We start from the raw sequence: 22,165 nt of genomic DNA on the forward strand, positions 1-22,165 counted from the left end.
TACAGATGAAAAATGGATATGTCATAGCTTTCTGATGGGCATATGATGAAATTATGATGCCTTTTAAAGTGACCTACATCTTGTTGAAAACTGTCTCTCTGATATCTTTAAAAATTTGCAGAAGTTGTCATTACAAGTGACTCTAACACCCATTAAATGTTAAGGCACATTTTATCAGTTTATTTCAAATTAAGTGCTGTAATCATTCCTCTGGTACTTAAAGGTTTACTCCAATTAGTTACAGACAAGAGTCAGTTTAAAGATCTTGTTAAATATTATGGAATTGTGAGCGATAGTGCATTGTGTATGTGCTTTTTTCCCATTATGTTGCAGAGCTAAGTTGGCTTGCCACTTGACCAGTGTTCTGCAGGGATGCTTTAAACGTCATCTAAGTTACTGTGTCCATCTCTGAAGCAGCACCCACGCTGGAAGCAGGGCAGCGATGGAAATCATAGAATGTGAATAATATTTGGCTATTTCATGCGACTCCAGGTGAAACCATTGGCAAAGTAACCTGGGCAGAACCCAAGATAAACTTTTGACAACTTCCAGGCAACTGATTGAAGGGACTACCAATGAGAATGCAGTCTAATATATGACCTAGTAGTAAATTCATTAGAGGGTTATAGTTAACAGATGTCAGCTTCAAAGAGACACGCAATGACCAACTTCCTTGCAGTGTGGCTGCAACTTTATTCATTACCCTTTGGTTTGTTTTTAACTTTCAACATGCACTTCATGAGTAGCTTTACATATTGTTTTACACTACTAATACAGATTATTCTGATTTATACTTAGTTAAGTCTTTACTAGTCCATTGTTCTGGTCTGGTCATATCAAATTGGGGCTTGTTCAAGAATTAAACGCGATCTCTGTACAAAGACATGACCTAAGCACAACTCTCTACGTGATTTGCTTTAGGCTAGCAGCAGAAGACTTCTTTCAGTGCTACTAGGACAATAATCTTAGATTAAAGCAGTGAACTGTCCATTGTTTGGCGGTCGTGGCATATTTGGCAAAGAAGAATTTGTAAAAAGAGAGACACTCTGCTGCACTCATTCTGATATTTTTTAAATACTGCACATTAGGGATGGGTATTGTTTAGGTTTTATCCGATACCAGTACCAAACCGGTACTTTTGAAATGGTGCTGGTGCTTAAACAGTGCTCGAACCGGTGTTAAAGAATGGAGAACACAAAATTGGTCCAAAAACCTCTCATGTTTAGCTGTTTTTTGTAAAAAGACAACAATGTTAGCCTTTTCTGCAACTATGGGGCATATATGGTATCACTCTTGGCTGGAAGCAGTGTTTAAACAATGGAAAAAACACAAACTTTGTCCAAAAACCTCTCATGTTTAGCTGTTTTCCACTTTTTCTTTGGTCATTTTAGCCTTTTTGAGGGTGAAGGGAGTATCTGCCATCAAACAAGAAGACAGCCGCATGTAACTACGACGGTGTTTGCTAGTTCACCTTACATGCATTAATTTAATAACGTGGTTAGCCTACTCAATGTAAATTACACACGGACAACATTAAGCTACTCACGCAGAGAAGAACGGCTGCTGCTGCCATCATCATCCGTCATCATTTCTGCTACACTGGCAGGGCTCGGAGCCAGGACTCTCCTCTTCGGGTTCTTGGGGGATGTTGCTAACTCCGGGTCCAATAACAGGCACCACACCCGCAGTAGATGTGCTCGATGTGAGGTCTTGCAGCAAGCTATCAAATACGGCGCATTTCTCGGCTTTTAAAAAACGCTATGCGTCGCCTCATTTCATTGGATTTAAGGTGTTACCTCCTTTGACAGTATCACATATCACCTTAAAGCACTTGTTGCAGGCTGCTGAGTTTGCATATTTTGCTGTGAAGTACAGCCAGACTTTTGACCGCTTCGCCTTGGGCATTTTTAATCTGTAGCTCTGCTCTAAAAGAACGTACGTACCTGGACCCGCCTACTATCCTCGGAAACGTAAAATGATTGGCTAGAATTCAAAGTCATCACAGCTCAGGAAAAAAAAGCACCGAAATAAAGCACCGAAATGTGCGCTGCTTTTCGGTCTGGTTACTACCGTTCATGTCAGAACCGGTGCCATCATGGCACCGGATACCGGTACCCATCCCTACTGCACATTGTGAGTTACAGGAGTTCAGTGCTGAATTGGTGCACTTCCCCTTTTATATCTCAGTTTGATAATGTTGATGTTCCATTTTGCTATCAGCTTCCATTACAAGTCTCTTAAACAACCACATTGTTCGATTTTGTGCCTTTTCTTTCACAGAGTGACACTTTTTTATTATTATTATTCTGTCAAGAGGCTTAGATGGCAGGGTCCAAGGTAAATCTTCAGCATCTTGGCAGAAATGTTGTTTGATTATTCAAAGAATTCAGCTGCATTTGTTTTCGAAGTTGATAAAGTTCACCAACACTGCAAAAAAGATTTGTAACTAAGAGATAATGTCCGTGTTGAGAGAGGGTGAAAATATAAGGAGCGATAGACATTTTTCAGGATACATCAGGATAAGAGTACATGAATGCTTTATTCTTCCTCATTCATGAAGTATGTGTGCAGAGCATACACATTAAGCCTGTTTGTATTTGTGTGTGAGGTGCATGCAAATTTGTTTTACATTTAATTGATAAAATGGTGAAAACAGGAAATGTGTGGCGTGACTGTTTCTATAAATGTGTTAGAAAATCTGTAAAACGGTTTTGTATTTTAGGCGGATGAGTGCTTGTGTGATTGGGAGCTTCTGTCTTGCTAGTACCAGTTTGGAGTCTTTACTTTTAGAATCATTTGAATCCTTCGTGGTATAGATTTAACAAGGTGCTCGAAAATTCCTCAGAGACTTTTGCACTTTTGTACTTTTGTACTGATATTTCAGCTACACGTGAATGATGCTAATCTTCCACCACATCCCAAAGGTTTTCTGTTGGATTGAGATCTGATGAGTACAGAGAACTCATGCTCATGTTCAAGAAAGCAGTTCGAGATAGTTTAAGCTTGTCATGGCATGTTGTGCTGCTGGAACCATCCATCAGAAGATGGGTACACTTTGGTTATAAAGGGATGGACATATTTGCTGTGGAGTTTAAATGATGCTCAGGGGCCCAAAGTGTGCCAAGAAAAAGTACCAGATACCATTACACCACCAGCAGCCTGAACCACTGATACAAGGCAGGGTTGGATCCATCATATGTAACCTGTCATCTAAATGTTACGCTGAAAATTGAGACTCATGAAAACCATGAGTGAGAAACACTCTGTCAGTCTTCTATTGTCCGGTTTTGGTGAGCCTGTTCAATCTGTAGCCTCAGTTTCCTGTTCTTAGCTGACGAGTAGTATGCAGTGTGGTCTTCTGCTGCTGTAGCTGATCTGCTTCAAGGTTTGACATGTTGCATATTCAGAGATGCTCTTCTGTATTACTGCAACAAGTGGTTATGGCAACCATGCCACATTTAAAGTAGCTTAAATCACCTTTCTTCCCAATTCTGATGCTCAGTTTGATCTTTAGCAGGACATGTTGACTGTGCTTACATGCTTATATACACTGAGCTGCTTCTGTGGTATTGGCTGATTAGAAATCTGTTTTAATGAGCAGTTGAACTGGTGTACCTAATAAGGTTACTCCTGGTAATTAGGTTTAGCAAAAATTAGGCTTAGTGAAAAAGTTGTTACTGTTCAGAAAATGCTGGTTATGGGTTAGATGCTTAGTGAATTGAATATGTGATAATAGTGATGCTCTATATTTTTGCATGGAAATGTCTTCCTGTAGTTTATGAAACTTTCAGATATTATTTCTTGAATTTTCTGCTTTGGTTAGCAACACTTTTTTTAAGACTTACGGTGCTTTTCCTCATTCACACAACACTTTACAGGGATATCTTTGTCTGTCCAGTATCCTGTCATAGCATAACTTAGAGTTTGTAATCAATCTGCTCTACCTCCTGAGTTAGAGTTAACTAAATATTCTTGACATTTAAAATGCACAAGTTCCCGTGCACCCAGAGATTTGTTTCGGTGGAAACACACTAGATATTAAACACAAGTTTATGAGAGATGTTCATCAAATGATTCGTCTCATGTGACGACGTAAACAGGTCTTGAAATGAAAGTTATGTGAGCTATTACTTTGATATAAACTGAATCAGGAATTGAAGGCTGTGTGAACAGGATGACGCCTTCTTGTCTGCTAGAGAATTTAAAGAAATTTAAAAAATGATTGTGTGCTTCCCACTTCTCTGTCTTGCAGGCGGAGATCGTTAAACGGCTGAACGCAATCTGCGCCCAAGTCATCCCCTTCCTCTCTCAAGAGGTAAGACTCAAAAATGCCTGTCACTGTGAGTTAAGAAGGAGGTGGGTGAGAGAGAGTCAGAGAGCGGGAGGAAGGGAGACGGGAAAGGGGAGAAGTGTGTGGTGGATTTTAAAGCAAGAGAAAGAAAAATATGGGGACACGCACACACACGCAGACACACACACACTCGTACAGATTATCCTGGGCTAATCCCCCCTGCTCAGGATAGACAGATATGCTCTGAACTTATCAAATGTCTCCCACTAACATATGCAGGAGCCAGCGGCTGAGTGTGTGTGAGAAAATACTTTTTGTGTTAAAATACATTATAATTGTGTGCACATACAGCAGTGGGTGTGAGAAGTGTTTTTATGCAGTGTTTATTGTGAAATTTTTAGGTGTGCATGTGTTGAGCTGATAAATCCTTCCTCTGAGGAGCTGACAGTGTGTGTGTGTGTGTGTGTGCGTGTGTGTGCTGAGGGGTGGGAACAGCAGGAAGGAGTGAGTGTGGACTCCAAAAGCTCTCCTCCAGATTAGCCATGGATTAGGAGGGTTTAGGGTGGATTAGGAATAATGGCATTAGACTGTGGTGCTGCTACACAGCCCTGAGGCCTGCAGAGAGGGGAGGCAGGGAGAGGAAGCTGCTTTGTTTTGGTGCACAGCCTTGTTTACTGCATGTGCAAGTAAAATGTAACACATTCACATTATTGTTGTGCAGCAAATCACATCGACTGTGTCTGTGTATTTCTGGTGAAAGCGCTTTGTTTTCTATTTTTATTTTTGTCATTTTCTGATAATGTTTCATTGGCCTTTGGGGCCATGTAAGTATGATTGGTCCATTCACAGCAAAGTTTGTGTTAAGTCAGTTGACAAAAATGTTATTTCTGACAAATTTATAAAGAAAAAATATACTTGAGTAAATAAAATCCCCCAATTAACATAACATATAAATAGAATCATTATCATGGTGCAGATTTTGTGTCTCTGCCATAAAAAGGCCCCTTTTTTAAGATCGCATATGCATTCCTTGATTGACATTTACATTTGCAAGTAAGGTAAGGCAACAAAAGTGCCATCTGTTTCTGAAAGTTTTGGAATAACTACGTCCTTAAAGTGGACCAGTTATACTTTTTCTTATTTTAACTCTTTATCAAACAAGTATCATACATACCAGCTGGACTTATTTTGGAGTTTTGGCTGTAAAATTACAAAATAATTCTCATATTTCACCAACCATTTAAGTTTTCTCTCTTACCTATAATGGTTCAGGAGTTACAGTAATGTGAAGCGCACATGATAGCATCTAGTTGGAGCTAATTTTTCTGTCGGTGTTCAGACAGAAGTACTTCAGGAATACAGTGGGAAACCATAAATGTTGTCTTCTCTTCTTTATGAAACCATTTCAATTTTTTCTCTAGCACATCGCTAACAGAGATATGATCATTTAAAGCAGCTGTCCCCAACCTTTTTTGCGCCACAGACCGGTTTATGTCCGACAATATTTTCATGGACCGGCCTTTAAGGTGTCGTGGATAAATACAACAAAATAAAACCAGTACCGGTACCAAAAAAAGACCCAGGGAAACCGAGTTAACGATAAAAACGATAAACAAATAACGATAAAAACCCTGAAAACCATAAATTTCACACACGAGCCTCAACTCTCGCGGCCCGGTACCAAACGACTCACGGACTGGTACCGGTGCGTGGCCTGGGGGGTTGGCTGATTTAAAGAGCACTTGTAAGCACTTGGGCACACCACCTGGCCGCTAGTTAAAACTATGGATCTTTGTGATGTCAAAGAGAAGAAATATTCTTAATATGCTCTTCTCAGAAGTGGTGGTTATGTACTTGGTCATGTCTGGTACACAGCTCTGCCAATGTGCATAGTAGGGACCCAGTCCACCTGCTTCTCTTACCATCTGTTTTCAAGGTGCAGTTGGGTGGGGTGAGGAATTACGCTAAGCTATTGTAGCAGTTTTCAAAAATGAAAATCTGAAACTGGAAATGAGCATAGTTTGTAAAATCTGGCATTTAGTTACTCGTTATTCACATGTTCCTCGGTTGTTGCCATATCCCCAGTGAGGAATCATTCCTCTGACTTCAAGGTGTTCATGTGCTTTTGAGTTGGAAAGACACCAAGATGTGTTTAAGTCAGTTGCTCAGAGTAAAAGAAAAAGACATGTTGTTCTCTGCGAATAACTGCTTTGCCTGACTTCTTACTTGACTCACCTCAAACAAATACCTCCATGCTTATCTAGTTCCCTCCTTGTGGTTAACAGCAACCAGATATTTACTTAAACTCACCATATTTTTATGTATGACATTAACAACTCAGCAGATCATGCATCAAAATTTTCTGAGCTGATTTCTGAGCTCTTCATTTGAACTTTCTCAGTCAGAAAGTCAGTTTTTGCTCTTATTAAGCTACCAAATGAATGCACAATTAATTTGATATAATAATTTTAGTAAATTTTGTTTGCGTTACTGTGTTGGTTATTAACCTGAATAATTAATCACTGAATAGGTGAAATCTAAAAGTATTTTGGATGAGTGTATGTGCTTTTGGCTACTCCTTTATTTCCCAAGGGGGCCACCACAGTGGATGGATCCCCATATTTTCATTTTGGCACAGATTTTATGCCAGATGCCCTTCCCAACAGAACCATCTCATTTATCCAGTTTTACAACCAGCACTAGGAATACATTACCGTGTAATCTCCACCCCGAGGCTAGATTTTTGTCCCCTCCAAGTCCCAAAAGGTGTAAAGTGAATATGTTAATCACTAAACCATCGAGGCACAGTTTTGCTGTGATTGCAGGTATTGTTTCATATTTGGAGTCAGATTTTCCCTCACAGTTTTACAAGAAATCATAAGTAATCAATCATCTTTAGGCAAATACAAAAACAACGGTGAAACAGTTATTCTGTAAGAAAATCTACTTCAGTGCACTGAATCCTTTGTGCCATCTGAAGGCAACAGAATATGTACATTGGTAAATATAGAGCCTCTAAATTCAGACGTCCTCTGTCAGAGTGCAGAGGCATTATGCAAACTATCACTGATTATCTACGTTCAGTCCTGTGCAAATTTTAACAGGCTGCTAGGATACGACCCTCTACAACTCCATCTCATTAGTAACGCGCATCATCTCGTCCTTCTCAACTTTTTTCAGTTTTCTCAGTTTTTCGTATTTACTCTTGAAATGCATCACAGTGGAAACACTGCAGCAGAATGTCTGAGGTAGACTTATAATTTCGATTTCTTTCTCTTAAATGCCCCCCTCCCCCGGCATCTGTTCAATACCTCTTCGAAAATGGTTTACCTCACCAAGCTTTTAACTTATATTAGCAACATCTGCACATCTAAAACTGCTTCCCCAAGTGTGACATTCCAGTGGAGCCTATGGTGTAACACTATACAAAGAAATGAAAAGCATCTGCACAGATTGAACTCTAGTGTTGATTATACGACTGATTTTAGATTGTTCTATTTTTTTAGAACTGTTGCATAAAAAGTGTTTGGCACAATTTATATAGTGGATCATTCCATGTGTGTGTGCGCGTGTGTGTGTGTCACATTCAGGCAGGTTAGTCTGAGCCTGCAGAGGTGTAGCTGAACTCGATGGTCAGGTTCATTTCCACACCTGATAAGCTCTTTCATCTCGGGCGTACTTTGATGTTTTGCGCTCCTGGATGAATCTCGCTGCTCTCTCACTGTCTGGATCTGTCTCCCTCTCTCTGTACCCTTTGTATGACTTTGCCCTGTTAGCTGTCTGCCTCTCTTGGTACCCATCTTTTTTCCCTATGTGTTGAACTTTTTGGAGCTGTTCAGTGTCGAGACGTGTGAGCAGACTGAGCAAAAATCGGAAAACAGTGCCGCATAAAATTTTAATAACAATCTCAAAACGGAAACATTAAACCAATCACAGAATCCACAAAATATTGTACGAGTCTGTGACTGAATTTTTGGCCACTTGTAATACACATCTTTAACTGCCTCCTTTGGACATCCACTTGTTTGTTTGTTTTTAAATTCTCCTCCACGTAGAGGAAATCAACCAGCCTGTGCAGGTTACACTTGACTAACTAGTATACCCTAATTAGCTGCTAGCTTCTTCTTCTGCCTGATGACTTTTAATGAATGCACTGATGGGTGTCAGATTCTGAAGCGAAGCACTGAAGTGCAGTCATGATTCAATGGCCTCGGGGAATCTTGGCTGTCTGGCGTTTGACCTGATTCTGGTCAGAAGCTTGAGTTTTAATACAAAGGAAAAAATATATATCAAGTTTCAGGTGATTTTATAGCACGCTCGTGTTACTGAACATTGATATCTGTTTTAATGAGATTGGCATATTTGACAATCAGTGCATTGTTAATTCTGAATAAATTGCAGGCTGTGTGAAGTTACAGTGTGCAACTAACTGACAGCTGCTTTTTAGCTGTGAATAAGGTTTGATAGGCAAAGCACAATGACGGATTGAAATGGAAAGCTGGTTAAAAGATATCACAGAATGCATTAGAATGATTGCTGTACGCATATGCAAGTTCAATGTGATGAAACGAGATAAGTTCCTGCTCATTTTACGTGTCCATTCCAGTCCATTTTAAATGTTGTTTGAATTTTGTAAAGATGTTGTTTGTGATAACTATAAAATTCTTTTCATATCATTTTTTTCTCCGTCTCAGCTGCTGTTTCAGTTTCAGTTTTTTTTTCCCCGTTTCTGTGTGTCTCTCAGCATCAGCAGCAGGTGGTGCAGGCAGTAGAGAGGGCCAAGCAGGTCACCATGGCTGAACTCAACGCTATCATAGGAGTGGGTGTATTACACACACACACACACACACACGCAGACACACACAATTAAATACAAAATGCATAGATTATTTTTTTACAGCAATGTTGGAAAATAGCTAAAGAGATTAATTGAAAAAGAATAATGTGAGGAGAAGAGTAAGTACAAAGTCAGATGTATTCATAATAATATACAATAAAACCAAAGTATTTTGTATAGTAGTAATAGCTAACTTCGTTCTGCAAGAAATTTGAATGTTTTAGCATCTTTCACAGAAAGATAAATCAAAGGTTTTGGTGTTTTTGATCAAATTAAAAAAAAGTGTATCTGATATTTAACTATTCTAGCTGTAGCCTACATGTTTCAGTTGCTATTTTTTCCCCGCTCACTTTGAATGTGTTTTTCTTTCCTTCTCTTTCCTTTTGTCACGTACTTATTTGTATTTTATCATGCATGATCTTTCAAGTCTTAATTGGTGTTTCTGTGTCTGGTTCAGCAGCAGCAACTCCAGGCTCAGCACCTCTCTCATGGCCATGCCATCCCTGTCCCGCTAACACCCCACCCAGCGGGCCTTCAGCCCCCTCTGCCTCCTGGGGCCAGTACTGCCAGCCTGCTGGCCCTGTCCTCTGCCCTGAGTCACCAGCTGCCACTCAAAGATGAGAGGAAGCATCACGATAACAACAGCGAACACACACGAGGTGAGGTCTGCTCTGTATGTGCTGTTTTAATATAGCAGGTGTTGATTTTGGTTTGTGCGTGCTTGTTTCTGTGTGAGTCTTGGTCTCTTCGTGCCTGAAATTACCTTTGCATTTGTTACATCTGCTTGTATGTTCAAAGTCACAATTTGAGTTTTCAAACTACTGCTTTAAGGTTTACTCTAATTATGGTTTAGTCAAAAAGCGAGTTACCTGATTATCAGGGGCAAATTCTTACACAAGAGAAAGGTAGATACAAAGATACGCTCTCAGTTTGTTTACTGTAAAGGCAAAAAAAAGCAGTTTCCCCAATCTAGTCTTTTCAGCCAAGGTGTATCAGGTCTTAAAATCAGGTAAACACAATCTCAGTTAAACAACAACAGATGATATATTGCATCATGTCATTATTTAACAAAAACTAAGCCAAAACGTAGAAGCAGCCTGTGAAAAAGCTTCAATAGCTCGTAGAAGCACCTTTGACAGCAATAACTTAAAGTAATGCCTTCCTTATGACAGTCTCTCACATTATTGTGGAGACATTTTTGCCCACTCATCTTTGCAACATTGTTTCAGTCACCTGAGATTTGAGAGCAGTATCTCTTGCTCACTAAAGGTCCTGCCATAGCATTTCAGTTGGTCTGAGATCTTACTGTGCCATTGCTGCATCTTTTTTGCTTTTTTTTTTGCTGTTGTAGATTTGCTGTCGTATTTAGAATCACTGTCCTGTTGGATACCCAGTTTTAACCAAGCTTAAGCGTTCAGACAGATGGCCTCACATTAGTCTAGAATATTATTATATTATTGTATTATTATAAAGAGGAGTTTGTGGTTAACTCGTTGACTGTAAGGTGCCCAGATACAAATCATCAACCCTGCACTGCCGTGTTCTACAGCTGATATGAGGTGTTTGTTTGGATATGCTCTGTTTGGTTAAAGCCAGATATGGTGCTGTGCATCACGGCCAGACATCTCCACTTTGGTCTTGTATGTCCTCAGACATTGTTCCAGGAATGCTGTGGTTTGTTCAGAAGCAACTTTGCTTGAACATGGCACTTTAGCTGTGCTGCCATGTTCTCTTTATAGAGAAAGGGCTTACTCCTGGCAAACCTTCCAAACGAGCCATATTTGTAATTGCACTGTCAAGAACTTTAACAGTTGACATGCTAACTGAGTCAGGAATGTAGCTCTTTCTCTGTATTGCATTGCATGGTCTGATCTTAGGTAAAATTTGCTGGGATAACCACTCCTGGGACAATTAGCAGCATTCTTGAATGTTTCCTGCTTGTGAATATTTTTTAATGATGATGACTTCAGAATGTTTGGAAATGGCCTTATAAGACTTCCTTAATTAATGGGCAGCATCAATTGCTTCTCCAAGATAATTATTGATGTCTTTGCTCCTTGGCATTGTTTTAACACACCACTGAATGTTAACGACGAGCAAACTGCCAAAGCCTCTGTTTTTATAGAGGTGCTCACACTTGCTGATGATCAGTTAATTAAATGGGTGTGCAGAATCTGACTGCTACTTACTTACACACACTGCTTCTGCATTTTGGCTTTATTTGTGTTCAACAAATAATTGCACAGTATAATATATCACATGTTGTCATTCAGCTGAGGTTTATTTCCCTCATTTAAAACCTGCTGAGGACAAGAGGTTTTGATTACGCCTTGATGTGTACAGCCTTATAATTGGAAGAAAGTAGACTTTGTTTTTATCGTGACTCTTGGTGAGACGGTTTGAAGCGGACTAAAATACTTCGCAACAACTTGGCTGTTTTATTTCACTCACGGACAGATGCTAAATATATTTGTTAAACATAAACATCAAAGCTTAAATCTTTTGTTCAGTTAATGATCCAAATCCACTTTTACATGTCAAAGTATTCACCCAGCATTACGAATTACCACTTGTAATGGCTGATGCTTAATTGTTAGTGTTCTGAATGAACAGCAGTTAAACAATTAAAAACTGATTTGTCTTTATGCCATTTTAATTGGCCTAATAGGAAGCAATACACAACCACCATGATGCCTCTTTTCTCCTGTTCACACAGAGCGCTTCTAATTCTTCTCTGAGCTGACTTTGAGCTCAAGCATTTAATTACTCTTCATTGAGACTATGTGTGTGCATGTGTGTGCATGTGTGCGTACGTGTGCGTGTAGGTTTGAAACTGTGTGCCAGCACTTAATTACTCTGTTGCAGCATGTCAGTGAGGGTTTTTACAGTGCAGCAGAGCAGTTAACCTTGCACTGTAGCTGCAGTGAAGCTAACGGCTGCTAACTGAGGTAATACTTACCCACCTAAGGAGCACAGTCACTAAGAATACAGTTCCAGCTACAGCTTGCTTGCTGAAATGACTATGTGAACAAAGGGAATAAAAACTTTCTTTTTTCCCCTTTTAGTATTTTAAAAAGCATTTTCTCTGCAGTTTACACTGTTGAACATTGTGTGACTGTGGTGCTAACCTCAGTGCATTTTTAACCCGCTGGACTTCTTCACCACATTTAGAAACTTCACTGGTCAGTAATAATGGTTAATATTAATGTGTTAAAAGACTGACACTGAAAATGACGGATAATGTACAAACTCTAATAAATAAAAATCTATTCACTATGTCAGCTGAGAGCAGAGTACTGAGGCAAACACAAATTAAACCAACAAATCCTCCAACATTTATCTGAGTTATGGTAAATGGACTGGTTCTTATATAGCGCTTTTCTACTCTGTCCGAGCACTCAAAACGCTTTATACAGCTAATTCATTCACATCTAAGCTTAAGTGCTCAGTATCTAACATTCATACACATTCGCACTCCGATGGATGCATCGGAGAGCAACATGGGGTTAGTATCTTGCCCAAGGATATTTGGCATGCAGACTGGAGCAACCTGGGATTGAACCACCGACCTTCCGGTTAGTGGCTGATCCGCGCTGCCACCTGAGCTACAGCCACCCCAGTTGCTTTTTCTACTTTCTTGCTTTAGTTGTTTTTATCTTACTGCCCACTTTTATTTTTGTATTGTATGTTTTGGTTTAGGCACCAACACCACTTAGTTAGCATTTAGGCTACGTCCACTTTTTTCAGTTGTTTTCACAGAGTTGTGCATCCACAAACGTCTGGAAATGCTTACGTTCCACTACCGTGCATGCATGAAACACAAGAAGATTCGACCTCATTTAATCTGCCGCTTATTTACTTTCCGGCTCTTTGAAACATCGCGGCAAAATGTTGAAGAAAAGCACCGAGTTGTTGCTGCGAGTAACACAAAAGTACAAAGTTGCAAAACCGAGTGAGAGTTAAAGAATTTGAAGAAAAGCCACCTGGAGCATATACAAACTGATATTAATCTTTAATAGGGCTGTCAAAATTCAGAGCAAACAAAACAACTGCAGTATAATGCCCTCCGCTATCTTAGTTTAACTGGTCGCATGGCTGCATCATATGACTAACATGCCTCATCGTTTTAGAAAGTCTGCATTTTTGCTGTCCAACACTTCTCCACGCCTTAGTGTTACCAGTGTGCTGAGTTCTGCCCCAATAAAGTTGCAAACATCAGCAGGCAACCAGAAAAAAAGACATTTTCAAAACTTAAGTCTTAAAGTCGAAAAACTGAGGTTTCCACTTCTTACTTTATCTGAATCCTCAAAAGGTTCTCCACAACTTTGCAATCAGGATTTAGAGCAAGTTAGGTTGATTGATTAATCTGCAGCTGCTCCTGTTCATTTGTCGAAGTGCCTTGGGAAAATAATGAACTTAGAGTTTCCAATGTGTAGAGGTCTGCTTTCAAAGACACCCCTGTCACTATCAATGTGTGAAAGCGTGCGTGAATGGTTAATTGAGAGCAAAACTGTAAGAGATTTATCTGTTAATTTGGAAAAGAGGTGTAAGTGCTATTTATTTGCAGTAGTACTCTAATAGTACGCCTCAAGATCCATAAACAGTAATGAAATTCCTCACTATCTTCATCAAAAATATCATAAATTCGCCATTAGCTCTCTTTTTGTATCTGTATGTATCTGTTATATGCAGCAGTGTGTGTGTTTGTGCGTTTGCCAGTGTGTTCTTGTGCTTCAGACATTGAATCTGTCATTCTTTTTTTCTATCTCATGCCCTCCGCCCTCTCAGACAGAGACTCAGTCAAGGTAAGTCCTTCCTTTCTTTATTCCCTTTGTAAAAAAAAAAAAAAAAGACATGTTTAGAGCATAGCTTCACTTCTGCTCGCTCAACTTCTCTGTGTCATTTTGTACTTTGAATTTTTTTTTTTTTGTTGATATAAAAGGATAGACAAGTTTAGATTTTTATTCATAAAGCACACAAAAAGCCTGTCTGTGATGAAATCTTAATGTTGGCTTTAAGGATGTCTATGTGCACGTCTGTGTTCATGTAAAAGAGACTGTTAGAGATAGCCATCAAACTGAAAACAGTTCTGTGACATTTCCAAGATCCTAAATATTTACACATGTAGTATTTGATTGAAAACATTACTGTAAAAAGACATTGTTAATATGTTCCCACAAAGCTCCGAACATGTCGGACTGGCGACATGTTCGGGGTGCATCCTGCCGCTCGCCAAATGACAGCTGGGATAGGTTCCAGCCCCCCTGCCACCCTTAATTGGATAAGTGGTTAAGAAAAAGAATGGATGGATGTTCACACAAATGTCCTATTATGAAATTTTAGTTTATGCTTGTCAATGTAATTGGAAATGAAAATGACCACACTGAGGCTTAAAGAAAACACTATAAGCTTCTGATCTTATTGTCATTTTCATATTCTTCACTTGTGCTTTGTGTGTAATAAAAATATCAGATATGGGAAACTGGTAACAGCTCGGGAAGAAAAAAAACAAAACAGTGTGAAAGAGAAACCCCAAGGTGAGCAGAGAAGAAAGTGGGGGGAAAAAAGCACAGTATGGTTAGTGAAGGAAGGAGGGAGCAGAAAGAGGCAGCGCAACAGATCACTGTTCTATCCAGCGCTTGTAGTAATTAGTCCCTTAAGCGCAGCGTTTTTCCCAAGGCAAACATTTGGTTTGTTGAATACTCAATGAGCAGATTAGCATTTCTTTATACCAGCAGGCTGAGCGCACACACTTTTACACAAACATGCATGAGTTTAGAAGCCTGTGCATGTGTGTGTGTTCTTTGGTGTTTTGGAGTAGGCGGAAACAGGAGGAATGCTCTAACTGGAGGTATGTTTGTTATCTCTTGCCCCCCATGTAGTTTTCTCCTCCTCCACACACACACACATGTTCAAACACACCTGGATGCACATGCACATACGCTCAGAGGTGTAGGCACCATGATGGGAGAGATTAGCAGTGTGTGTGTGTGTGTGTGAGGTCACAAGAACGCTTTGATAAAGATAGAGAGAGGCCAGAATGATGGATGCCTTTCATTAGTGCCCTGTGAGAACACACACACACACACACACACACACACACACACACATGCAGAGCTGCTCTTTGACATGGCGGCCAACAGTCACTTCATGAAACCAATAAGCCCCTTGTCAGTGGTCTGCAGTTGCCTTGGCAACAGTCCACAGAGTACGGTGTGTGAATTGCATGAACATCTGTGCCTTAATGTCCTTGGCGTTAGCACCTCACACACTGATAAAGCTACGTGAATGTAAACACTACTTGTGTGTGTGCTTGTGTGTGTATAGACGCCAGTACAGGCAGTCAGTTATGCAGTTACTTTATGGTGTGTTCAAGGACTACAACTTCACAGACCTGATTATGAGTACACATTAATTGCTGGATCAGTGGTCAATGACAATTCTATTTTAATTCTGTGTTTTTAGTGTTTGTGGGGTTTTTTAAAAGTCATTTCTGAAATGCAAATTCTCACAAACAGGTTTTCTTTTTTTTAATTACCTTAAATCAAATTAGACTCGTAGAATCACATAGTAACATTGTAACCATCTTTGTCTGTCTGCGGGATTGTTTTTGTCTTTTTTTTTAAAAGAAACAGGAGGAACACATTTCTAATGAGGTCGCTTTCAAGTTTAGACTGACCTTTACAGTTAATCACCTGTTGAAGTATAAATGCAGTGCAGCTTGTTGTTTGTGCGATCGCTACAGTGGTCTTTGTGTTGAATTTTGTCGCTGGTAAACAAGCTGTACAGATGCAGTCTGCTTGTCTTTGTTTATGCCGGGATGCTCTTTAAAAGCTCTGCATACAATGTACAGTCTGGCTTCCCATGCTGTGTTGGCTGCAGAATAATAAGTGACAAATTGAGCTGAGCGGAGTGAGAGAACTATTAGACAAAATTACATCAAGCCAGAGTTCTGAAGATTTTGGGGTTTTTACAGAAATCATTTGTGCAGAGCTCCCTGTGATCCAGCGTAGAAAAAAACATATTCGTTTATATAAATTCACAATTCTTAGATCTGTGCAAATTTGCTGATGACTTCAGAGAACAAGAACGTCCCTTGTAGTTTAAATCGTTTAAAACTGAAAGGCTGGTTTTGAATTTATAGCACAAATATGGACACTCTGTGAGGTAAATCTACCCTTAGATCTAGATAAATTGGACTTACTTGGGCAATGTGGTTGTCGCTAAAATGTTTCTGAACAAAGAAGTTGTTTCTTTGGAGAACAATATGAGAGGATTTACACATTTACACACTTTTTTCATGCTGCACATGGGGAGGTTCTGTGTTTTTGTGCATGTTGATGACACAGGATTTTCAGATAGCATGCTATTTAGTATTTTCTGTGATAAAGTTTGGCAGTAATTTGATTGAACAAGTGGCTCTGTGTGTAATCTCTATGAAAACATATCTTCTTATAAATATGCAGTTTGTAAGTAAAATGTATGATGTTTGGCACCTGGAACCTTTCTGGCTTCCATCTGGTCGTCTGCTTGTAGCCCTAATCCTGAGCAGGATTTGGTTGCATCTAGTTAAACAGTCTCTGTGGAGAGCAAAAGAAAAAACACAAAGCTTAGTCTTTTTATTACCTTTACTGTACCTAAAGTCTTGTGTGTCCACTGGCTACACCAGAAACCCCTCAAAATTGACCTGTTGCTTCCAGTGGAAGACTCGAAGCGGAAGACAGACAAAGTTAGATTTTTTTGGAAAAGGTGTCAGACTCAGGTGCAGCAACTTCTCAGTGTCAGACTACATTTGAACTGGATTTGAACTCTATTTTTATAACCCTGTGATGCACCCCAAACATCCACGCTGAGCATAAATTTACAGTGCCTAACAACGGCATAGTAACCTCATCCTGGACGTCCGTGCCCCTAATTACCCGAGAGACACTAGGGAGCGAGACTGTTTGTAAAGCTGAAAAATACAAAACACTCGAGGTTGCAGATATCATTATCAGGACCTGCAGAATCAATTTGAAATGGGAGGCAAATATAATTATGATGTGAATGAAAATGAATACTCTCACTCAACCACACCTCAGAGGTCCTCACGTTCATAACGCTTGTGCTGTCGGCAGCGCCTTCATTTGTCTCTGCGGCAGAATTAATTTGCTTTGATGTTTTTGAAAGAGCTAATTTGCAGGCTAATTAATCTAATCAGTCTGGAAATAGAGCGACACAGAGTCAGGGGCTCAGTTTGCCTCATCTCACTCAAGACGAGACACACACCTGTACACACACTGACTCCTTAACACTGTTTGCACATATGGAGTACTAAAATGTAAACAGGTACAAGTGCTGCCTGAGCAGCACACTCACGCACACAGACACACACACACACACACAGTGAACCCCTCACTCCTCCCCCACAGAATCTGTGTCATCAACACTTGCAGCACGGCAAAGGGCAGCGGAAAGGTTACAAGCGTGAGTTAGTGGAAAGGTCGAGCTAAAGGTCCTGCTTTATTTTTCTTCTCTGTCCATCGTCTGCTGGGTAAGAAGGACCTCCCAATGAGTGAGTGAGAGAGAGAGAGAGAGAGAGATCAGCAGAGGCAGGCAGAGCCGGAGGGGAAATGTTTAGCTGACCTTATTTTGATCCTTGCTTCTCAAAGAAGATTAATCCTTCAGTAATGGTATTTAAAGGATGCCATATTTGATTAAGAAAGAGAGACGTCAGCCAAGCCCTCCCCGTGAAGCTGCGATGTTGTAGTCAAACTGTCAAGGCTGCAGTGCTGCTTTTGTATTGTGTGATACAGTAAAAAGGAAATTGTTTTGACAGCCAGGGGATATTTAAAAAGCGATACAGAAATCTAGCCGCGGCGTACGTTGTGTCTGCACCGCTCAGCTTTGTCTTTTTGCTCAGATTGTTGACTGACCGCACGGCTCTCAACACATTCCAAGTTTCTTCTAGCGGTAAAAGCTGCAGCGTACATATTTCCTATCAGTCTGTCCTGGGGAAGATTAGTAATTTATCTCAACTTTTTTTTGCCTTTGATAATCACATCTTCTTCAGCGGAGCTTGGATGATTCTTTCTGTGTCCATTTGGGTTGGGTTTCACATCCCAGAAAATGTAACCTAATCTTTAAATTTATGTTTTTGTTGAATACAAACAAATGTAATTTTATATTAATTTTCCTTCTGTCCGGAAGTGTGTTTCACAATGGAAATGAATGATTTTCTATAGCAAAAACCGTTGCTCTAATAGCTATTTTCCACACGTCTGAGCTAGAAAACGGGCCTGTTCTTGTCTGATTCTGCCTGATTTCTGATTTTATTATGATTTTCCAGTGCAGGGTTTATGTACTTTACAAACAAAAAAGATCAGTTTTAATCAGCTTCAGTTAAGTAAATGGTTGTCTTTTTTTCTTCCAGAGCTCATCTGTCTCTCCATCAGCCAATTTTCGAACTGGAGAGAAGCATCGAAGTTCAAGCGATTATTCCTCTGAAAGCAAAAAACAGAAGACAGATGATAAGGAGCTGACCTCCACACGCTATGTGAGTGAATATGCTAAAATGAATCGTTTTTGAGCTGCGGAGAAGATTTATTATCAAGCTCATTAGAAAGGATTAGGGACAGGGAGTGCTCAATTATTCAGTTCTCTTGTGATTACATGGCCCTGTACTGTCATATCTACAGTAACTACACTTTTTTGTCTAAATGAAGTAAACTGAGATTATTTGTTCTTTATTTCAGAGATGAGATTAGGAGAGATGCTAGAGACTTGTAGAAACATGGCGCACCAAAGGTCTTTGAACCAAGGATGATGCAGTTTATGGCCTGTAACTCAGTCACATGACCCACTGGGATGCTTCTAGTGAATCCGTTTTGACCAATATATATTTAACAAATGGCGTGTAGCCTGTGAGCTAGTTCAGGCAGGCAAGTCAATCTGCGCTTTGCTGTACACATGGAACACCCCTCACTCTCATCATGTTATATACCAACCATACCTGTTTCAAACCTTACCGCCCCACATATGCCACCTTTAGCCACTTTGTTAGGTACAACTGCTCAGCTGCATGTTAATTCAAATATCTGATCAACCAATTACAAGTCAGTAACATGCAGACATGGTCAAGATGACCTGCTGAAATCTAAACCGGGAATGTTTGCTTGTCTTATGAGTCGCAACATTTGAATGGCAGGGTCAGAATATGGCACCAATGATCTGAAAGCATTGACTCATTCCACCTTGTATTAATGGTTCGGGGCTGCTGTTAGTATAATGGTATGTGTTAATGTTTTCTTGGCAAACTCTGCCCCTCAGTAGCAAATAGGCATTGTTTAACCCTCTAAAGCCTAACCTGTCACTGGTGTTAGACAGGTAACAGTTGCTTTCTAAAAGCAAGGACTATGCGCTTTTCAGGGATATTAGGGTCATTACGGTAATCCCACGCGTTGCAGCACCATTGAAGTTTGGTTGAAACAAGACAGAGTGAGTGGTTTGATGGTGCTCTACAGAAAACAGACTTCTTATCAGGGATTTGGGTTCATTTTATTGCTTTGTTTTTCCTGTTTTCTGTGTTATTTGTGGCGCCCCGCGTGGGATTACTGTAAAGCACAGAGTTGCTGCTTTCAGGAACCACTGGAATTTTCTGATTGGTTCAAGAGTTACGGTAGTTTGATCTAAAAGTTTGATTCCCCCATTGGTTTTAATGGGGTAAACAGCTTACCTTGGTATTGTTGTTGACCGTGTCTATCCATTTATGACTAGAGTGTACCCATCCTCTCGCTGCTTCCAGTAGGATAATATACCATGCCACAAAGCTCAGATCAAAGTGTTTTCTTCATGACAGTGAGTTCACTGTAATCAAATGGCCATTTGACGTGGTGGAAATTTGGGACGTGGTGGAGATTCACATCATGGACGTGCAGCTAACAACTGTTTGTTGCAATCATGTCAACATTGACCCAAATTTCTGAGGAATATTTTTAGCACCTTTTTGAGTCTATTTCATGAACCATTACATCAGTTCTGATGGCAGAAGAGTCCAACCCAGTATTAGCAATGTGTACCTAATGATGCCCATCAGCAAATATAACACATGTGGGGTGTGTGGCCTCAGACTTCTTCTGCTAAAATATATTATTACACTATTTTATGGTCTTCTCTCACAATGAGGGAACTACTTGATTAAACTGAATTTGTACATGAATTTGTTATTAGGTGTTGAGTTCAATAAACTGATTCTGATTTGTGTTCATATAATAAATTAATTTAAATTAAAAAAAGTTCAATTCAATTCAATTTCTTTATTGTCCCACAAGGGGAAATTAGTTTAGCAGCAGGATAAAAATAAACAGAACAATAAAATAATAATAACAATAATAATGATAGAAAGTTCAAGGACAATTATTTGCCATTAAGGAGACAAGACGCAGTAGGGATAAAAGAGACCTGGAGTCTTTTAGTCCTCCTCGGAGGTACTCTAAAACAGCGGCCGGAAGGCAACAACTCAAACTCACTGTGAAGTGGACACAGACATGAGCACACACACTTTTCAACAAAGAATAATTAGCTTGTTGCCTATTCTCAAATCTACATTCTGGGAGGTCTATTTTATTTACCTTTGTATGGTCCTTGTTTGTGTTTGACCCAGGAAAGTGATGGAGAAAAGAGTGATGACAACTTGGTCGTCGACGTCTCCAACGAGGTATAAAATATTACCTGCACACTACCATTCTACCATCCTGTGTGTTACCTGTTGAGAAAATGTGAATTATTTCGGTTTAATGCTTACAGGATCCAGTGTCTCCCCGAGGAAGTCCTGCACACTCTCCTCGGGAGAATGGGTTGGACAAAAGTCGCCTGTTGAAGAAAGACCCACCACTGAGTCCTTCCTCAATTGCTTCCTCCAGCAGCACACCTTCCTCCAAGTCTAAAGATATTAATATGGTGAGTCATTTGTGTAGCCTCCTTTTCATTTCATTTCTTTCAAGAAACCCTCTAAATAAAGGGTTAAACAATGCTTATTTGCTTCTGTAAAAATGATCAAATAGTAAATCTGGCAAACTGTAAACCACATGAAAGATGTAAGATAAAATCCAAGAGATAAAGGACACTATTCGACATTTTTATAGAATATCAATTTAATGAGTCTTAGAATAAACTGATGTGTGAATGCTCCTGCACTGTTATTATATTTTTTTTTAAAAAAAAGCATAAAGATTTATTTCCATGTGTAGAAATCTTTCTTTTTTAATTTGTCCGGTAGAATGAGAAGTCAACAACTCCCGTGTCCAAGTCCAGCACTCCCACATCCCGCTCTGAAGCCCCCACACCCAGCAGTGCCTCCACCACAGGCCTGAGGTCTGCACCCAGTAAATCATCAGGAGTTGAGGCACTGAGTAAGTGTTGCAAGCATAACATAAAACATCTCTGCCTGCATCTGTCAGATGGTGGATATGACTCAGTGCAAATACATGTGTATATGTTTTTGAAAAAAACCCTATTACCATAGACTAGCTTAACAAAAATCTCTGTATTTAAGACTAAACCTTTGCTTTAAAGCAAAAAAAATAACCTTTGTACACCACAGTTGAAAAAGATAGATGTTTGCGTCACAATCTGGCTGTGTTGTTTTGTAGCTCCTGGTCTTCGCACACCCCTGGCAGTGCCCTGCTCGTACCCTGGCCCATTCGGAATGGTTCCTCACCCTGGTATGAATGGAGAGCTGAGTGGAACAGGAGCAGCCTACACTGGCTTGCATAACATTTCCCCACAGATGAGTGCAGTGGCCGCGGCCGCTGTGGCAGCCTACGGACGCACACAAGTGGTACCTGAACACTCACAGATGCGTGCAGACAGCAGACGTAAACATTAGCTACATATTCTGTCAGTGTTAAAAATGTACTTTAAAGACAAAAATGATTTAGTGGAAAACAAAAAAAACCAATATATACACAAGTACACATACTTGCATTTACAAATATGAATATATATGTAAATACACACACGTATGTGCTCAGATAAAACAAAAAAAGAAAATAAATAAA

The 22,165-nt window shown here is 39.9% G+C and overlaps 1 protein-coding gene across 2 annotated transcripts in view; it reads left to right on the forward strand.

The window, feature by feature from the left end:
- LOC102798722 (transducin-like enhancer protein 4) overlaps positions 1 to 22,165 on the forward strand; it is a 42,688-nt gene that overhangs the window by 14,714 nt on the left and 5,809 nt on the right. The window contains exons 5-13 of one of the 2 annotated variants that reach the window (XM_006790010.3): positions 4,253 to 4,315; positions 9,036 to 9,110; positions 9,586 to 9,787; positions 13,917 to 13,933; positions 18,541 to 18,663; positions 20,770 to 20,823; positions 20,913 to 21,065; positions 21,385 to 21,517; positions 21,758 to 21,945. In XM_006790010.3, the coding sequence (XP_006790073.1) occupies positions 4,253 to 4,315; positions 9,036 to 9,110; positions 9,586 to 9,787; positions 13,917 to 13,933; positions 18,541 to 18,663; positions 20,770 to 20,823; positions 20,913 to 21,065; positions 21,385 to 21,517; positions 21,758 to 21,945 (1,008 nt within the window). The remainder of the gene's footprint in view (positions 1 to 4,252; positions 4,316 to 9,035; positions 9,111 to 9,585; positions 9,788 to 13,916; positions 13,934 to 18,540; positions 18,664 to 20,769; positions 20,824 to 20,912; positions 21,066 to 21,384; positions 21,518 to 21,757; positions 21,946 to 22,165) is intronic. The other variant, XM_006790011.3, reaches the window with a different exon arrangement.

Source organism: Neolamprologus brichardi, chromosome 12 (assembly GCF_056152115.1).
Source record: "Neolamprologus brichardi isolate AB-2024 chromosome 12, ASM5615211v1, whole genome shotgun sequence".
NCBI classification, from domain to species: domain Eukaryota; kingdom Metazoa; phylum Chordata; class Actinopteri; order Cichliformes; family Cichlidae; genus Neolamprologus; species Neolamprologus brichardi.